At 40.4% G+C, this 21,304-nt stretch overlaps 1 protein-coding gene across 2 annotated transcripts in view; it reads right to left on the reverse strand.

Annotated features, from left to right (window-relative positions):
* Window positions 1–20,977, reverse strand: part of VIRMA (vir like m6A methyltransferase associated) — a 63,505-nt gene extending 42,528 nt beyond the window's left edge. For both annotated transcript variants that reach the window (XM_070382979.1, XM_070382978.1), the window contains exons 1-5: window positions 20,822–20,977; window positions 7,267–7,382; window positions 3,474–3,560; window positions 2,269–2,317; window positions 619–787 (exon numbers count right to left, since the gene is read on the reverse strand). In XM_070382979.1, coding sequence (XP_070239080.1) covers window positions 619–787; window positions 2,269–2,317; window positions 3,474–3,560; window positions 7,267–7,382; window positions 20,822–20,884 — 484 coding nt within the window. In that variant the 5' untranslated portion in view covers window positions 20,885–20,977. The remainder of the gene's footprint in view (window positions 1–618; window positions 788–2,268; window positions 2,318–3,473; window positions 3,561–7,266; window positions 7,383–20,821) is intronic.
* Between the last annotated feature and the right edge of the window lie 327 nt (window positions 20,978–21,304).

Here is a 21,304-nt window from a genome sequence, read left to right on the forward strand (position 1 = left end):
ACACCTGACACCAGCATGCTCGGGTTCCATGAGAGCGCTCTTCCTGGCGCGCAGACAGCTGCCTTCTCACTGTGTCCTAGCAAGCCACAAAGAGGAAGCTCTGGCCCCTCTTTCTCTCTTTTTTATAATACTATTTATTTGGCTTCACCAGGCCTTAATTGTGACATGTGGGATCTTTAGTTGCAGCATGAGAACTCTTAGTTGCGGCTTGTGGGATCTAATTCCCTGACCAGGCATCCAACCCAGGTTCCCTGCACTGGGCACACAGAGTCTCAGCCACTGGACCACCAAGGAAGTCCCATTCTCTAATTCTTTGACAGACAATTTTCATAGTAAATCACAAATAACCATGTATTCTGTTATCATTTATATATTTAAAAAAAAAAAAAGAACAAAAAACCTCATATCAACTAAAAAAGCATTTTTGGAAAGTACAGGAAGAAAATAAAATGCAACCACTTCAACAGAAAAAGAAACTCTTCTAAGAAACAATGGAAGACTGACACATAACTTGTCAAGCCTTAAACAAGGTTCAAAAGACACAAGAGTTCTTTGAGTTACCTTTCCCACTGTAATGAAAGTAAGTTTCACTGATAAAACCAAATTTAAAATTCTCACCATGCTTTGGATTCCTTTTCACACTTGGCTGTGGCTGGGGAGGCGGTGGAGGAGGAGGTGGAGGTGGAGGGGAATCTCTGTCGTGACTTATGACTCTGTCCACTGATCCGTATATTGCCAGCGTCAGACAGTTGTACCAGCCTCTCAGCACCAAACCATCAGTATTCACCTGATTTGGTGGGACGGGGATAGGGGAAGAGACATCTTTCAAATTAATGTTTTAATATGTCAGAAGTAAACTGGTATTAAATTACTCTGTGGGTTCAACTAATATCTAAAAGCATGCTGAAAAGGTAAAGATCAATATTGGTGGAAATTCACCCAGAGGCACAACTTTTACATGGCCCTCTAGAGTTATCATATCTAAAACCGTCTCAAGACTATATCTCCTCAGTCCTATACTTTAGGTCAATTCTATTCAAAAAGCATAACCAGATTCCTAACCAAGAGAAGAGAAATAAAAAGGAAATTAGAAGGGAGTTACTGCCGATTAATAAATTAAACCCAAATAGTTACAGGGGTCATGAAGATACACAAAAGTACAAATTGTGTCCAGTCTCAAGAATTATAAAGTCCATGAAATTATATGGCATTCTTTTTATTAATAAATGCCCAACTCATACATGCAAATCAGGTATATTCTATGTACCCACCCCGTACTTAAAAAGTAAGGGTAACCAGAGGCATTAAACAAATTATTTTTGCAAAGACACTTTATCCTAAAAAGATCAAAGACTTTATCAAGGCCATTAACTCTCAATACTTCCTTATAAAATAATTTTACATTTTTCAGAGCTTATCTACCAACAACAGAAATATTAACAACAAATAAGAAACTGAGACTGTCAGCAGGAAAACCCCGAAACCAAAGTCCCTGACTTCTGAGTTCTTCTCCCACTCTATAATGTTGGGTAAAGATGAAATAATAAGTGGTAATGGGATCTCTTCTAGAGAAAGAAATTATTATTTTCCTTGCTCATCTTAGCAAACTCCAGCAAAGTGACCAGAAGTAAGGCTCAAAGATTATACCCATGGACTGACAGACTCTGAACAGAAAAATCACTACAAAGAAGATAAAGAGATAGAGAACACGATTTTTAGTCTAAACAACGTGCAGAATATTAAGTACTCCTTCACCAAAACAAAGAGCAGGCTGAATAGTCCCATACTAGATCATCATTATAGTTAGAATTTGGCTCTTTCATGAGTCAGATCTTTTAGATGCTTTTAGAATGGCAATTGGTATCAAGAAAAAAGACACATTTCTGATATGCAAGGAAGAAGTATGAAATACGAATTTTTAAAAAGACACCTTAATTAAGATATAATGGTGTTTAATAATTTACCACCATCTTCAAAATTCGCCCACCTAAATGAAAAGAAGGAAAAGCAGATGCTGGCTTTTTCCTGACCCAAGTATGAAATTAGAATGAAGAGCTACATAGGTATATAATAGCATTACAATGTTTTTGCTCCGTTTGAAAACAGTTTCTGGAATACAAAGGAATCAGACAAGAAATGATGAAATTCTGCAGAACTCGAACTAAATAAGCTAACATTCTGCATCACTGGGTTTATCTGGATCAAAACCTCTGAATGGAGGTGAGAACAATAGTAGTAACAAGCTGAAAACTGACTTTCACGAATTACCTTTGAGTTGGGTCTAAAGATGATGGAAGTATTCTCATCATATTCCAGGCTGTTAAAAGAGAAGGAACAAATACACAGGTTCAAACACTGAACATCACAGTTTATGAAGATTCAAATATTTCAATCAAACACTAGATTTTTATTTTAATAAACCACAAAGTTTGAGTTTAATTTACTCCCCACAAAATGATATCAAGTATAAAACAAATCCCCCAGATTCTAGTTCAATTGCTTTCAGGTGAGTGTAGATGTCAAGGTTTGTTTAAAAGCACCCCATGCAATTCTACCACATAGCCAGATCAGAGATCCACAGCCCTATAGTCTTCAAAAAAAAAATGCATACTGGGATTAAAACTTTTTTAAAAAGCACCTATTTTATCAGGTAGGTACCAACTTTAAAAAAAATCCTATATATTAAAAATTAGCTGCATCAGATTACCTAGGCTCCCTTCATTTAAAAAAAAAAAGGTTAAATTATCAATGTAATTTAATAATAAATGGAGAATCAATAAAAGAATAAGCAAAGTCTAAAAAATTTACTGACAGGGATAGGAAAATCTCCATTTTTAAGCTGCCTTTAAAATTTTTTATTTTATAAATGAGTAAAACCATTTAATGGTTAATTAATTTGCAGATACCAAAACAACCAGTGTTAATAATACCAAGTCAGTATGCATTAAATTATTCAAAGTAGGGGTAGCTATTAACAAAATTCTCATTTTACAAACATGTGGCTATGGAATTTTAAATTATGAAGCAGTGTGACGTAAAAACCACAGATAAAATCTCAATGCATTTATAGAGGTTTTTTTTTAAGAATCAAAAAGTAATATTTTCCAAATTAGAAGGTTATTACCAAATCATATGATATGTAGAAGAAATGCATACACCAATAAAAATCAAACAAAAGATGGTTAATGTTTCACGCCATTTAAAGTTTTATTTTATAAATAAACACAACTTGTTCTTAGGAGCATGACATTTCCTTAATATTGTCAACTGTTAAAATTAAACCAAATTCTTGGATCTACTATCATATATAGCCTTTTCTTCTACCAAAAGAATAAAAAGGTTTTGCTTACTAACTTAGGAGTGTCTGGAGAGATTACCTAGTAAGTACATACCTTCCCAACCTATCGAAAGAATAAAAAGGTTTCGCTTACTAACTTATGAATGTCTGGAGAGATTACCCAGTAAGTACATACCTGCCCAGCCTATCGAAAACCGGGGCACTTGGCTTGCTGACATTGTTAAAGAACAAGTCTAACTGAAATGTATGCGGTGAGGTCTCCCTGTGAATGAAACAAAGGTGAAACATCAGCCTTTACAATATCCAGTTCCTAAATTAAAAGAAAAAACAAAGTCAAATGTAAGAGCAAGTCTAGAATTAAGATAAAATATTCCCAATATTTAAATAAAACACAGAGTTAACTGCAATATTTCCTGTAATTTTATTCACAATCCAATTCTCAAGTAGTCAACTATTCACTTTGAATATTACTGAAAAGTTTTTAGCCATCAAGTATCTTTTGCCTGCTGCTTGGACCATTTTAAAACACACAGACATTTAAATTTTTTTATGCATTTTAATGGAAAATGCTAATTAATTATATAGTTTTTTTATTCTTTATACCATTATTTTATTAGCAAAAAAGAATCAGGAGTTAACGTTAAGTTGTAAATAATAATTACCATTTAATTTCAGCTTAACCCATATTCATACAGGACTATAATAATTTGAGCATCAGAGCCCTAAACTGTGACTTAAAGCCTAAACTGTAATTTGTATAGCATTAAATTACATAAATCTTTTTTTATAGACTTATCTAGTAAAGTTTAAAGCCTATTTAATTTGCATTAGAATGAAATCTTATTATATACCCTTGGCTGAAATTCCTTTGCCTCAACTAAAATCAGTTTTTAGACAATGCATGCTTTGTTTATTCACAAAAAATCTAAATGGTAAAAAGTGTAATGCCCAAAGTACTATGGAAGAGATTCCCTTATGTATTTCTGGTAGAAATACAAACAGGTACAACCATTCTAAAACACAATATGACAATACAACTCAGGAGACTGAGAAAATGTTCACACCATTTAATCTAAAAATACTTTTCATTACAAAGTGTTTCTATGGAAACACTGATTTACAGTTTTTTTTTTTTTCAAGAGGAGATTCATTACACTAAAAATCTGAAAACTAAAAACCATCTAACACTCCCCACTTTAGGAACTAGCCAAATAAATGACAGTACACTGATTTGTTAAGATTATGCAGTCATTAGAAATCATATTTTCAAATAAATTTAAATGCTGTGAAGTACTCCTGACATAACGTTAAATGAAATAAAGGAATACACAGAACAGTGAGCGCCTGGGTCAGAGCAGCATCATACACTTTATCTCACCCTAATTCAACTGTACGTGCTCAACAACTCCAGTCTCTCCCCTCCTACCTTTCGGCTTATAACCAGACCCTGGCCTCCAAAAGGAGAGGAAAATGGGTTGAAATGCAAATTATTTCCTCTGGAGGCAACAAAGACTCACGTCCTGGTAGCTGAAAAGTGCTTTAATGAATCCACATAGTCTGACTTCACAAGATTTTCACCTTAAAAACTGTTGACTCTAAAACCTAATCTCACATAAGATATACCTATCCTCCCCCAAAAAATATACATATACACACAAATGTTTCACATCACCTGGGAAGCCCCCTCAAATGCTCACATATAAATTTAAAGACATAGGACATCAAAATGCTAAGCTTCTCTCAGAATAGAGGGATTGTAAGGATTTTAATTTTACCTTACACAGTTCTGAGTTTTGTAATGAGAGTATGATCATAAAGTGTGCTGCACAAATATATAACCTCTAACATTAACTTTCAACCTTGAGATTCCAGGCTTCCCAGTATCTTATTGGGTCGGCCAAAAAGTTATTCCGGGTTTTTCCATAAAATGTAGTGGAAAAACATGAATGAACGTTTTGGCCAAACCAATACATTTGTATTAATGAATTAGTACTTCATCTTATGGTTTATAACATATTGTGTATAACACTGTTTCTGGTAACAGTTTCATGTTTGGAATTATTAAAACATGAATAGTCATTTATCCCCAGATAAGAAAAAGGAGAGAGAGAAGAGAGGAAATGTAACACTCTTACCCACTGCAGCTAATGACAAGAGATCCATTTTGCCTGCTATTACAGCCAGCCTCCAAAATAGACCCCAAAGACTCCCCCTTCCTGATATTCACCCCGCTGTATAGTTCCCTCTCACACTGTACCAGCAGAATATGTAGTCAAAAGAATATAGTACAAGCAGTTATATTGAAGTATGTGACATATGCTATTTCTGATATTAAGTTACAAAACACAGTGCCTGTGGCTTCCTTCTTGGGCATGCTCTCTCACTCTCATTCTTGGATCACTCACCCTGGAAGAACCCATGCTGTGACACAGCGACCCACAGAAAGGATCTCCTGGCAAAGAACTGAAGATCTCCCGCCAACAGTCATGTGAGTGAGCTTCTAAAATTCCCCAGCCTCAGTCAAATCTTCTGAGATTGCAACCCGAGGCCTATAACTTGGTTATAACCTCATGAGGGAACCTGAGCCAATCAAGAAGCACCCAAGTTCCTGACCCTCAGAAATAGTGGGGGATTAAGTTGCTAAATTTGCTGAGGTTTGTTACACAGCAGCAGGTAACAATAGAGCCTTCTTGCCCCAAAGCAGTGCAATTAGAGAAGTCTGCTGGATACTCTATCATTACTCCAAAGGCAAAGTAGAAAGAAACACAGGAAAACAGGAGTTTTTATTCCCTTGCACGTGGCAAAAAAATTAACTATAATGATCTGTCATATAAACATTGATCATTCTTATTGCTTTGTTTTTATGTTTTACCTTTGACTGACCTGAAGAATTTTATATCCACTCTACAAGTAACAAACTACTTTTCACAACTATGAAGAAATGAGCTCTTAACTTTGCGTCTGTACTGTACCAGCCACTACTACGTAGCTGGCTTAACTCTCGCGTGTAATAGAAACTGAGCTATCAGAGCATGGACATGTCACAATGTGGCACTGATACCTAGGCCATAAGCCAAGAACCCACTGATACATTTATTATACATATTCATGCTTCCATAACTAAAATTTAGCTTTTATCTCCAATTCATGTAATTAAAATCAGAAGAAGATGATGATTATTAACATCATAACAAAGATCAAATTCATCTGTTTTATGTCAGTTGTTAAAGTTATCAACAACAACACATTAGGGAGTTCCCTGGCAGTCCAGTGGTAAGAAACTTTTACTGCCATGACTTGGGTTCAATCTCTGGTCAAGGAACTAAGATCCTGCAAGCCTCACAGCACAATCAAAAAAAAGAATAACTAAAAAAAACAACTCCACATTAGGAACAATGTCTTACATTTGGTTTATTTCCCACAGACCTTAAAAAGGAGAAATGATGCTCAAGTAACTACTTGCTCAGTACAACTAATGGCTAATGTGAAGCTACATATTTACAAAAAGACACATGTATCAGGCTAAAATGATCACCAATAAGGCATGAAAACTAACACTATAATATAAAAAATGTAACATAATAAAAGATATATTTCTCAATATTACAGATGCATTTATTTTCAAGGAAAACAGCACATTAAGAATACTCTGTCTACTATACTGTGCCACCCTACAATAGTTTGGAAAATATAAACCTATTTCTACCAATTAAAAAAAAAAAGAAATGAAGAAAGAAAAACTTAATCTAGTACTTAAGTCAAATAATTACTCTTTTCAAGTTTATAGTAATATATGGATTATATAGAAAACTTAAAAGTCAATTATAATGCAACATAACTAAAACTGAATAAAGTTTTATTTTTGTTTTTTTTTACTTACAAAATATTACCTTAAATTTTTGCATTTGGAAGTATGTTTCTAGGTCATCTTTAGTCAAAAACACTTTTAAAAAAGAAAACTGACTCACCCATATGCTCTATTGTCAGGCAAGTTGCTATGGGCTCTTACTCCCGGGGGTATGACTCGAACTTCATTTATATAAACCACACATGGAAAACGAACCACATCTATATGAGAACTTTGCTTTAAGAAAAGAGAAGAATATACTGTAAGCAAAACACTTTGTCTAGTCAAAATTTATTCACCTTCAATTTGTTTCATTTAGAATGTCACAATTTTTAAATAAACACTATCATTAAAACAGTGCTATTATATTATAAATGGTGTAAAAACCATTTTTAAAAATAGCCGATGAGGGACCTTCCTAGCGGTCCAGTGGTTAAGAATCTGCCTGCCAATGCAGGGGACATGGTTTGATCCCTGGTCCTGGATAATGATTCCACACACTACAGAGCAACTAAGCCCATGTGCCACATCTACCAAGCCCACGCTCTAGAGCCCGCCAGCCACAACTACTGAAGCCACATGCTCTAGAGCCCGTGCTCTGCGACGAGAGAAGCCATCACAATGAGAAGCCCAGGCACTGCAACTAGGGAACAGCCCTCACTGGCCACGAAGACCCAGCACAGCCAAAAATTAAAAAAAAAAACAGCTGATGATAAAATGTACCTAGTTAAATCCCTCCCCTTGTATGACAACATTTTCTGCATCTGCTTCCCTGCTGTCTTGCCTGGGCCAATACAGACTAATAATCCCTACTGCAAGGGTCCCCAAGCCCAGGCCACAGGCTGGAAGGGGCCACACGGCAGGGTGTGAGCAGCAGGAAAGCAAACGAAGCGTCACCTGCTGTGCCAGCAGCTCCCCCTCACTCACGCTGCCCCGAGCTCGCCTCCTGCCAGCTCACTGGTGGTATTCGACGTTCATAGAAGCGTGGATCCGACACACGTGAGGGACCACGGCAGCACGCTCCTTATGAGAACCGTCCCCAGACCAGCACCTCCCACCTGCAGTCATGCTGTCTCCCACAAAACCAGCCCCTGTGCCAAAAGGTTGGGGACTGCTGCTTTAGTGGACCTCTGGAGCCAGAGGCCTTTCAGAATCCTGACTTTTAGGATTTTTAGAAACTAATGATACAAATACTGCATATTACTTAACACCCCAGTAGTTTCTGCCACAGTAACTTGTAACCAAAACATTAATACTTCTGCAGCAAATGTATAAACGTTCACACTAAGTAAAGATTATACCAAGCATAAACTCAGTTCAAAGCACAGCATATGGCCTGAGGAGTTCAGGGCAGATTTTTCCTGCCATTTTTTGAATTTCTGAATTATAGATGACAGATTGTGAATCTCTTAAATTAGCTTAGTTTACCAAACTTATACACTAAGTAATATCAAGAGATCAAGGGAAGTCATTCAGATTAGATAAGGTAAACCCTCTCAAATTTAAAAAAGAGAAAAAAAATCCACGAACTTAAGAATTTATCGGGACTTCCCTGGTGGTCCAGTGGCTAAGATTCTGAGCTCCCAATGCGTGGGGCCTGGGTTCACTCCCTGGCTAGGGAACTAGACCCTACATGCTACAACCAAAGAACCAAAGAACCTGCAGGGCGCAACGAAGATCAAAGCTCCCTCGGGCCACAACTAAGACCTGGTACAGCCAAATAAAGCAATAAACAGAGTTTATCATAATAACATAAATGGATACCATGAATTTAGTGTACATTCATTTCTATGCATCACTTGATACAAGATCAGACAAATTAGCTCTTGTGATTAATAATTTTAGAAGAAATTTTTCACATTGTTTTTGGACTATTATTTTATATCAGGTTTTCCTAGCAGTTCAGCTACAACCCCATGCTCTAGCCAGCCGCCAACCACGGAAGCCCACACGCCCTTGAGCCCGTGCTCTGCAACAAGCAGCCAACCATCACTGCCTGGTGACTGAAGTTTTTAACAAAAGTGGTTTATATAATTTGTATCTAGAAGGACTGAGTCCTGAGTGCTCTTGAAGATGCAAAAAATACTGTGTCTCTCAACAGACCAGAAGACTGGTCAAATGAGTCTTTCCTAAACTGAGACAGAGGATGACTTTCTAATTTTGCACTTTAAACTCAGAGATTAAGTATAACCAAACATGTAGATCTAGAAATCTTCATATAACTATTCAAATGTACTTTATACTCGCAAAGATTTACAAGAAACAAGATGAACATGAACTGAGGCTGACTGCTAGCTGTTTTCCAATACAACTCTCTTAGAGTTAGGCACAAGTGAACTGAGTCTCCTAGACGCTGGGAAGCCAGTGTGACCATGGGATTGCTAGATCCCGTCAATGGGATGTAAGTGGAAACGATGTTGGCAACTCTGGGTCGTGTCCTTGAAGAGAAAGTCCTGACTTCAGAACCTCCTGCCACCTCTTCCTCTATACTCTGCTGCTTTTCTAGAACACATGGTACAGTGAGCTGTCTTGGAAAATGCAGGAGATACCCTAAGAATGAAAGAGAAAGAGAACAGAAAAGCCTGTCCCTGACAATGCAGACCTGTCACATTAGCCCTAGAATACTCACAGTCAGATTGAGAGAGAGAGTCTTATTTTATCTAACCCATCGTTATCCTGACTTGATGGCAGCAGCTGAAATTGTATCCTATTACAAATATACTGTAGGTATTCAATAAATACTACAGTAGACTTTTATAAAAGAAATAAGCATTCTGCCTCAAACTTTGGTGCTATGTTTCCTTCCTGTAAGTAACTCCTTTATTTAAAAAATCTACTGTATAGAAGCTCCTTTGCTTATACAGTTAAAAATTATCATTAATATTTACAATGGAAACTTAGAACAAAACTTTATTTATTCTATCTTCCTCCACCCTGCCCCTCTGTTATTTAATGAAGGGTATTAGTAGTAGTCAGAGTATAGTCACTGTGGACCTAAAAAATGAACTTAAGGTTTTACAGCCTTTCAAAATCTATTTTGTTGGTAAGTAGAAGAGTTTCTATATTAGTTGCTATCACTTTTATTCAATATTTATTTCTAAACATTTATTAAATGTTTATAATGTTTCAAGGTATGCTGCTGCTGCTGCTAAGTCACTTCAGTTGTGTCCGACTCTGTGCAACCCCATAGACAGGAGCCCACCAGGGAGAGCCCACCACAGGAGAATCCCGTCCCTGGGATTCTCCAGGCAAGAACACTGGAGTGGGTTGCCGTTGCCTTCTCCAATGCGTGAAAGTGAAGTCGCTCAGTCATGTCTGACTCCTAGCGACCCCATGGACCACAGCCCACTAGGCTCCTCCGTCCATGGGATTTTCCAGGCAAGAGTACTGGAGTGGGGCGCCATTGCCTTCTCCGTCAAAGTATGCTGCTGCTGCTGCTGCTAAGTCGCGTCAGTCATATCTGACTCTGTGCGACCCCACAGACGGCAGCCCAACAGGCTCCTCTGTCCCTGGGATTCTCCAGGCAAGAATACTGGAGTGGGTTGCCATTTCCTTCTCCATTGCATGAAAGTGAAAAGTGTCGCTCAGTCGTGTCCAACTCTTAGCGACCCCATGGACTGTAGCTTACCAGGCTCCTCTGTCCGTGGGATTTTTCAGGCAAGAGTACTGGAGTGGGGTGCCATATGCTAGGTCCTGAGAATATAAAGACAAGACCTACCATAAAGGTACAATCTATTGTGGTAGACAAACAGATGAATTACTATGATATAGACTCATACAGAAAACTTCAAATTGGAAGGAGTACTTACCTAAATGAGATTGTAGGCAAACATATGTGAGGGGGAAAAGAAGAATGTCAGGGAAGGCTTCCCAAAAGAAGTACCACCTAATCTAAGTAAATCTTTAAGGAAAACAAGAATCAGTGGAAGAGAGGGAGAAAGCTTTATAGGCAAAATGAGAAGTATGCAAAAAAGGAATGCAAATAAGAACTGGGAAGCTTCAAGAAGTTATAGGCATAGTTCACAAAGGCTGGAGGGCAAAATGTGGGAGAAAAGTAGGGCAGAGTAGCTTGTTGTTGTTCAATCACTAAGTTGTGTCCAACTCTGCCTGTCCGACCAGGCTTCCGAGTCCTTCCCTGTCTCCTGAAGTTTGCTCAACTTCATGTCCATTGAGTCTGTGATACCATCCAACCATCTCATCCTCTGTCATCCCCTTCTTCTCCTGTCTTCCATCTTTCTCAGCATTGGGGTCTTTTCCAGTGAGTCAGCTCTTGACATCACGTGGCCAAAGTATTGCAGCTTCAACTTCAGCATTAGTCCTTCCAGTGAATATTCAGGGTTGATTTCCTTTAGGATCGACTGGTTTGATCTTGCTGTACAAGGAGACTCTCAAGAGTCTTCTCTAGCACCACAATTTTCAACCCTTACCCTACTTTACATATTATGGTCCAACTCTCACATCCGTACATGACTACTGGAAAAACCATAGCTTTGACTAGATGGAGTTCTGTCAGCAAAGTGATATCTCTGCTATTTAATATGCTAAGTTTGTCATGGCTTCTCTTCCAAGGAGCAAGTGTCTTCTAATTTTGTGGCTGCAGTCACCATCTTCAGTGATTCTGGAGCCCAAAAAAAGAATATGTCAGTTTCCAGTTTTTCCCCCTCTATCTGCCATGAAGTGATGAGACCGGATGCCATGATCTTAGTTTTTCGAATCTGGGGTTTTAAGCCAGTTTTTTCACTCTCCTCTTTCATCTCCATCAAGTGGCCCTTTAGCTCCTCTTCACTTTCTGCCATTAGAGTGGTATCATCTATATATCTGAAGTTGTTGATCTTTCTCCTGGCAATCTTGATACCAGCCTGGGATTCACCCAGCCCACCATTTAGAATGATGTATAAGTTAAATAATCTTCCCTGGTGGCTCAGATGGTAAATAATCTGCCTGCAATGCAGGAGACTCGGTCTGATCTCTGAGTTGGGAAGATCCCCTGGAGAAGGAAATGGCAACTCACTCCAGTATTCTTGCCTGGGAAATCAAATGGACAGAGAAGCCTGGCGGACTACAGTCCATGAGATCACATGGAAGTTGTGTCCATGAGGTCACAGAGAGTCAGACACAACTGAGTAACCAGCAATTTCACTTTTATAAATTAAATAAGCAGGGTGACACAACACACAGCTTTGATGTACTCTTTTCCCAATTCTGAACCAGTCTGTTGTTCCATGTCCAATTCTAACTGTTGCTTCTTGACCTGCAGACAGGTATCTCAGGAGACAGGTAAGGTGGTCTGGTATTCCCATCTCTTTCAGAATTTTCCATAGTTTGTTGTGATCCACACAGTCAAAGGCTTCAGCTAGTCAATGAAGCAGATTTTTTTTTTCTTTTTGAATCCCCTTGCTTTTTCTATGATCCAATGGATGTTGGTGGCATGGTCTCTGGTTCCTCCGCCTTTTCTAAATCCAGCGTGTACATCTGGAAGTTCTCAGTTCATGTACTACTGAAGATGAGCTTGAAGGATTTTGAGCATTACCTTGCTAGCATGTGAAATGAGCATAACTGACAACAGTCTGAACATTCTTTAGCATTGTCTTTCTTTGGGACTGGAATGAAAACTGACCTTTTCCAGTCCTATGTCCACTGCTGAGTTTTCCAAATCTGCTGGCATACAGAGTGCAGCACTTTAATAGCATCATCTTTTAGGATTTGAAATAGCTCAGCTGGAATTCCATCACCTTCACTAGCTTTGCTTATAGTGATTCTTCCAAAGGCCCACTTGACTTCACATTCCAGGATGTCTGGCTCTAGGTGAGTAACATCATTGTGGTTATCTGGGTCATTACGATCTTTTCTGTATAGTTGTTCTGTGTATTCTTGCCACCTCTTCTTAATCTCTTCTGCCTCTGTTAGGTCCTTTCCATTTCAATCCTTTATTGTGCCCATCTTTGCATAAAATGTTCCCTTGGTAGCTCCAATTTTCTTGAAAAGATCTCTAGTTTTTCCCATTCTATTGTTTTCCTCTATTTCTTTGCATTGTTCACTTAAGGCTTTCCTATCTCTCCTTGCTGTTCTCTGGAACTCTGCATTCAGTTGGCTATAACTTTCCCTTTCTCCTTTACCTTACATTTTTCTAAAATTTTCATCCACTGCTGGGAAGTCAACTCCAAAAATCTGTACCTCCATTAAGACTTCTCTCCCGAGCCCCAGACCACTACATCCAACTGCCAGCTGGACATTTCCATTTGAATGAACCTCTGGCACCAAAAGCTCAACAAGTCCAAAACTAAACTGTCCTATATCAGTGACTGATTCTTTCTCATTCTCTCGCACCTAAATTATTTCTTCATTTAAACATCACGTTCTATTGATTAAACCTCTAAACAGTTCTCAAATCTATGTGTTAGGTTGGTGCAAAAGTAACTGCAGTTTTTGCACTGTTGAAATTTGCTGCTTGATTCTGGAATACATTCTTAATAATGTGGGTATGTTATCATTTTAATGTGTATTTCTGGCTTTTTATCTTCGCTAATGACTTATTACTTGCTGTTTATTTTGCATTTATTTTAGACTATGGAAAAGATGTTAGACAAAACACAAATTCAAGCAATTTTCTTACAAGTTCAAAACGGGTCGTAAGGCAGTGGGGACAAATTGTAACATCAACAACGCACATGGCCCAGGAACTGCTAATGAACGTACAGTGCAGTGATGTTTCAACAAGTTGTGGGAAGGGGACAAGAGCCTTGAAGATGAGGAGAACAGTGGCTGGCCATTGGAAGCTGACAACGACAACTGAGAGTCATCATCAAAGCTGATCCTCTTACAACTACACGAGAAGCTGCTAAAGAACTCAACATCAATCATTCTACAGCTGTTCAGCATTTCAAGCAAATTGGAAAGGTGAAAAAGCTCTTTAAGTGGATGCCTCATGAGCTGACCAAAAATCAAAAAATCGTCATTTTGAAGTGCCATCTTCTCTCACTGTATGCAACAACAAGGAACGATTTCTTGATCAAATTGTGATGTGCAATGAAAAGTGGATTGTATACGATAACCAGTGACGGCCAGCTCGGTGGTTGGACTGAGATGCTCCAAAGCACTTCCCAAAGCCACCTCGGCACCAAAAACAGGTCAAGGTCACTGTCTGGTGGTCTGCTGCCTGTCTGATTCACTACAGCTTTCTGAATCCTGATGAAACCATTACATCTGAGAAGTATGCTCAGCAAATCAATGAGATGCACTGAAAAACTGCCAATGCCTGCAATCAGCATTGGTCAACAGAAAGGGCCCAATTCTTCTCCACAACAACACCTGACCGTACTTTGCACAACCAACACCAAAAGTTGAATAAACTTTTGCCTCATCTGCCATATTCACCTGACCTCTCACCAACCAACTACCAAGCATCTCAACAATTTTCTGCAAGGAAAAAGCTTCCACGACCAGTAGGACCCAGAAAATGCTTTCCAAGAGTCCACAGAATCGCAAAGCATGGATTTTTTTATGCTACAGGAATAAACGAAACTTAATTCTCATTGGCAAAAAAGTGTTGATTTTAATGGTTCCTATCTTGATTAATAAAGATTTGTTTGGGCCTAGTTATTAATAATAACTTAAAATTCACGGTCCAAAACCAGAATTATATTTGCACCAACCTAGTATTTCCCTTCTTTTCAGTGGTCACTTCTCTAGTTCTAGACACTAGGCCAAATTCCTTGGTCTTACAGACAAGTATTATCACTCCAAACGTACAGCCTCAAAATGCCCTGGTATTCCTCATCTTTATGTCCTCATCCATGCCACTGTCTCTGCTTGGAACTCTCCCACACTCCTCTCCCAACTCCATTCAGATGTCAACTTTCTCTTAAAAGCCAAGTTAGATCAAGTCTAGATGATTGCTTATCAAACTAAGTTCAAATTGCTTTTTTTTTTGAAGAAATATTATATATTTATTCATCCAATAAGCACTGTATAGCAGATCACACTTTTTAAAATTTATTTTTAATTGGAGAATAACTGTTTTACAATGTTGTGTTGGTTTCTGCCATACAACGATGTGAATCAACTATAAGTATACATATATCCCCTCCCTCTTGAACCACATGACCCCATCCCACCCCTCTAGGTTGTCACAGAGCACCAGGCTGAGGTCCCTGTGTTACAAAGCAACTTCCCAATAGCTGCTGCTGCTGCTGCTGCTGCTAAGTCACTTCAGTCGTGTCCGACTCTGTGCTACCCCATGGACTGCAGCCTACCAGGCTTCTCCGTCCATGGGATTCTCCAGGCAAGAACACTGGAGTGGGTTGCCATTTCCTTCTCCAAGGCATGAAAGTGAAGTTGCTCAGTCGTGTCCGACTCTTAGCGACCCCATGGACTGCAGCCTACAAGGCTCCTCCGTCCATGGGATTTTCCAGGCAACAGTACTGGAGTGGGGTGCCACTGCCTTCTCCCAATAGCCAGTGAGAAGCTATTTCACATATGATAATGTATATGTTTCAATGCTACTCTCTCAATTCGTCTTCCCCCACTGTGTCCACCTCTGTTCTCTATGTCTGCATCTCTATTCCTACCCTACAAATAAGTTCATCAGTAGCATTTTTCTAGATGCCATACATATGCGTTAAAATATGATACTTGTTTTTCTCTTTCTGGCCTACAATGTTGTCCAGAGCCTCTGTTTAACAGGCTCTAGGTTCATCCACCTCAGTTCAACTGACTCAAATTCGTTCCTTTTAATGGCTGAATAATATTCCATTGTATATATGTACCACAACTTCTTTGTCCATTCATCTTCAACGGACATCTAGGTTGCTTCCACATCCTGGCTATTGTAAATAGTGCTGCAATGAACTAGTTGCTTCTTTTAATTCTAACTGAACTAATTGCTTCTTTTAACTTTCCTGTTACAGTGGTATTTCAAAAAGACAAGAATCAAGTCTTCAGTTCAGTTCAGTCGCTCAGTCCTGTCCGACTCTTCGCAACCCCATGAATCGCAGCATGCCAGGCCTCCCTGTCCATCACCAACTCCCGGAGTTCACTCAGACTCATGTCCATCAAGTCAGTGATGCCATCCAGCCATCTCATCCTCTGTCATCCCCTTCTCCTCCTGCCCCCAATCCCTCCCAGCATCAGAGTCTTTTCCAATGAGTCAACTCTTCGCATGAGGTGGCCAAAGTACTGGAGTTTCAGCTTTAGCATCATTCCTTCCAAAGAAATCCCAAGACTGATCTCCTTTAGAATGGACTGGTGGAATCTCCTTGCAGTCCAAGGAGCTCTCAAGAGTCTTCTCCAACACCACAGGTCAAAAGCATCAATTCTTTGGCGCTCAGCCTTCTTCACAGTCCAACTCTCACATCCACACACGACCACAGGAAAAACCATAGCCTTCAGTAGATGGACCTTTGTTGGCAAAGTAATGCCTCTGCTTTTGAATATGCTATCTAGGTTGGTCATAACTTTCCTTCCAAGGAGTAAGTATCTTTTAATTTCATGGCTGCAATCACCATCTTCACAGTGCTTAGCATAATCATTTAATGAAAGAAAGACTTTTAACAGGTGCTTAATAAGAGTTGACTGAATTGTGTTTTTAAAGCTAAAAATATTACAGTGAAGTAGGAGGTGCTTAAAATATCCAGAAGAGTACATATACCTAGGAGGTGGGAAATCACAGAAGGTTTATGATTAGAGAGGTAACAGGAAACTGAAGAACGGACTAGATTCCACAACTCAGCCACATTTATCTAAGGAAGAAGTACTTCTGTGCTGAAGTCTTTCTGTGACCAACAAGGCCCACCAATTCTCTAGTCCCACCAGTTCTCTATAACTAGAATTCTCATTTTTGGCTACTCTTTGATGAGTTGCAATCCTGGCAATTCTTTTTTTTTTTAATATTTATTTACTTATTTATTTATTTTGGCTGTGTTGAGTCTTGGCTGCAGCTCTCGGGATCTCTCACAGCAGTGCATAGCCTCTCCAGTTGTGGCATGAGGGCTCCAGAGCACGAGGGCTCAGTAGTCTCAGCACACAGGCTTAGTTGCACCGAGGCATGTGGGGTCTTAGTTACTGGACTAGTGATCAAATGCTCATCCCCTGCATTGCAAGGTGGATTCTTAACCACTGGACCATCAGGGAAGTTCCCATCCTGTCCATTCTATAACCAAAATTGATCATGTACCTATTCCTTCCTTCTTAGTCCCAGTGGGACATAGCATTGCACAGCTTTAGAGTCAGGAAATGTGCGTTGGCATGTCTTAATTCAGCTATGCCACATTAGGAAAGTCACCTAACTTTCCTAAGTCTCATGCTCAGTTTCCTTATCATCAAATGGGGACATTATCTTTCAAAAGGACGGGTGGACTAGAGATAATGTATTTAAAAGGACTGTATTTAAATTTTAAATGTATTTAAATTTGTATTACCAAAGGACTACGTCTTGCACAAAATAAACATTCAATAAATGCTAACAATGATTACTGCCTGTCTATTAACTCAAGTTTTCATTATGTCTCACCTTTTCTTCTTGATTTGCCACCTCTGATTATTCTGAACCATTTTAGGCATGATTGATGTACCAATGTACTGATTGATGTACTTGCTGTTGCTTAGTCATGAAGCTGTGTCCAACTCTTTTGTGATCTCGTGGACTGTAGCCCCCCAGGCTCCTCTGTCCATGGGATTTTACCAGCAAGAATACTGGAGTGGTTTGCCATTTCCTTCTCCAGGGGATCTTTCTGATTGAAATCCAAGTCTCCTGAACTGCAGGCGGATTCTTTACCACTGAGCCACCTGGGAAGCCCACTAATGTACAAATCTACCTTAATTTTACTAATCACATCATTTTCCTGCTCAAAAACTAATTATTTCTTACAAAATAAATCCCATGCCCCTTTGCTGACCATTTAAGGAACTCCATGATCTGGCTTCAAACTGTCCATCAGGGGCCACTACAAACTGCCTCTTCAGCATACCCTTCCAAAGGAATGACTACTCCAGAATACCCTTCTTTCCTATCTACAACTGTGCAACATATCCTCTCCAACTTATCCACCAAAGATCAAGTTCAAATGCCACGTGCCTTGATGAAGTCTTCCCTGATACTCTCAAATGGCAAATGATCTGTCCCTCCTCTGAAATCACACAGCCTTTATTTGTACCATCAAAGGGATCTAAATAAATATTGGCTGGAGTCCTAATATATCAGACACTAATGGGTATTTTGGAAATAAAGGAAAGAAATCTCCAGGCATTTCCACTCTGTCTCTTCAGGTGCTCATCAGTATTTAACTTGAGTCATAATTTTGTGGATCTCATCTCCAATGCTAGTTATAAACTCCTTGAGGACAAACATCCCAATATTCCACACCCCCCCCAAAACCCCTACTCCTCCTTCAAGACTCAGTTCAAATGTGATCTCTATTAAGTCTTCCTCAATCATTACCAAAAGGTATTTATTACCTTCTGGTAGTCCTATCCTCTCCATGGTCCGCAATGCTTGCTTAAGAATGAATGAAAACTAGATTTCTAAATATATCTTAAGTGAATGGATGCTAACTTTCCTAAACTAGAATACTACTAAACTAACTCTTCATACTCTTTTCTTTTGTTTTTAACTGTCCTTTATTTCTATATTCATGACAGGTTTGTTCTTATCCAACTACTGCCTCTACTCTGAGTTTTCTAAAGCATAGCTGGAACTATATTCAGAGACGTATGGTCTCTGAACAAAGAGAGCTATTTGACCCACAAGAAATGAAAGACCACTAATCAACTCACTGTTAGTATGATATGCTAAGAGGCTTTCCAGGTGGCACTAGTAGTAAAGAGCCCATCTGCCAGCGCAGGAGACATAAAAGACACAGTTTCCACTCCTGGGTCAGGAAGATCCCCTGGAGGAGGACATGGCAACCCACTCTGGTATTCTCGCCTGGAGAGTCTCATGGACAAGAAGCCTGACAGGCTACAGTCTATAGGGTCACAAAGAGTCCGATAGGACTGAAGCAACTTAGCACACGCACAGCACATGATATGCTACCGTTTCCAAATATTTTCTTTTTTAGATCTATAAACCATTCATTAAAATAAGACCAAGGTTGTTAAAGTTTTTATTTTATCAAGTTCCAAAGTACATCTGCTACCCACTACCATCTCTATCTGAAGAAAGAAAAGTTTTCCCTCAAGGTACAAACGACTGCGCATGTGGGCATGCTAAGTCGCTTCAGTAGAGTCCGACTCTTTGTAACCCTGTGGACTGTAGCCAGCCAGGCTCCTCTGTCCATGGGATTCTGCAGGCAAGAATACTGCTGGAATGGGTTGCCATGCCCTCCTCCTGGGGGGTCTTCCCGACGCAGGAATCGAACACGCGACTCTTACGTGTTCTGCATTGGCAGGCGGGTTCTTTATCACTAGGCCACTTGGGAAGTCCACAACGACTCTATGTATAGAATAAATAAGCTACAAGGATAAGGGCTTCCCAGGTGGCCGCAGTGGAAAAGAATCCGACTGCCAACACAGGAGACGCAGCCGTTGCCGGTTTGATCCCTGAGTCGGAAAGATCCCCTGGAGGAGGAAATGGCAATCCACTCCAGTATTCTTGCCGGTAAAATTCCAAGGACAGAGGAGCCTGGCGGTCTATATAGTCCATGGGGTCGCAGAGTAAGACAGCGAAGCGCACTCAACGATATACTGTACAGCACTGGGAATACAGCCAATACTTTATAATCTCTCTAAATGCAATGTAATCTATAAAAATTGTAAAGCACTATGTTGTACTTTTGAAACTAATAATGTAAATCAACTATACCTCAATTAAAAAAAAAAGTTCTCTAAATTACATCTACACTGAAAGAGAAATGTGAGCTCTGGGGTTTCTTTTAAGTTTCTCTACGGACTTCATTACTGTTCGTTGTCGGCCGGTTTTCGGGAACCTCTTGTTAACTGGTTATTCAATTTACATATGTCAGAGCCAGTCATACATTCAAGGGCACTCAAGTTAATACAGAACGATTACAACAGCCCACTCTCACCCCTCAAGACGACAACACAATTGTCCTCTACAGTCTGACTACAAATCTCTCCTCTTCACAAGTATTCTCCATGCAAGAGACGTTCTGTGTGAGTACTTCTTGTCCTTACGTGCGAAATCTTTCCAAGAGGTAAGTACTTATTAAAGTTTCAGAGCAAACTGGAGAACGCTGCAGTCTTCAACCGAATGAGTGTCACACCTGGGTGGCATGACTCCCGTTAGAAAAGGGACCTAGGAGCAGGAATTTGGAAACCAGAAAACCAACGTGACCCGCTGAGTTACCGACACGACTGTCAAACACAAGCTGTCCGAGACCCCTTTCGAAACACCACTTGCAGTAAACCCGACACTCAGGATCCTTTTCAAGCGGACCCGGGGGGACTGGTGGGACCGTGGGGGGAAGCAAAGCCAAGTAGAGCAGCCAACTCAACCAAAGACGACGCGGGGCCTTAAGTAACTCAGGGAAATGAGGAGGGGATGGGGGAGTTCCCGCCACCCTCCGCAGACGCGGCGCCCACACCCAGGCTGAGAGGACAGTGTGTGATGAATTAAAGCGGCAATCGGCACAAGGAAAAGTCGAGGCACGCCTAACGATTTTTTTTTTTGTAAGGGTCCCCAAGTCGAAAAACAGGGTCGGAAACACGTCGCGAAGACGTACCTCGGCGCTCGGGTGCTTGAAAGTGTCTAAAAATAGCAGCTCCATCGCCGAGTCCACCGCCATGTTTGCCGCGGGCGGGGGAAGGGGGAGGACTTCCGGGGCAGCCCTCCAAGCTCTGCGACAGCAGCTGAGGAGAGGGAGAGACGACGGTACTTCCTGTGACCAGAGCGCTGGCGTCGGAAGCCTGGACCTATCGCTACGCGTCGCGCTGCCGGAAATCGCCTGCCCAGCCATCTCCAGGGCGGCGGCGAACGCTCTCCGAGCGCCGAGAGATGTAGCGGGGAGGGGTGGGCGGGGAGAGTACTACGGAGTCTCCAGTGGTCCAAACCGCGTCGTCCTACCGCGTTTCAGAGCCACGACGGCCTCGGGGTGGCCGAGTGCCGAGCGGGCTTAGCAGAGGCGGAGGAAAGTTAGGGAGTCCTGCCAAGTCAGGATACCCGGCCCCGGTGAACCCGCCAGCAAGTAACTTCCAGGGCTGGCAGG

This window comes from Bos mutus, chromosome 14, assembly GCF_027580195.1.
Source record: "Bos mutus isolate GX-2022 chromosome 14, NWIPB_WYAK_1.1, whole genome shotgun sequence".
Taxonomy (NCBI): domain Eukaryota; kingdom Metazoa; phylum Chordata; class Mammalia; order Artiodactyla; family Bovidae; genus Bos; species Bos mutus.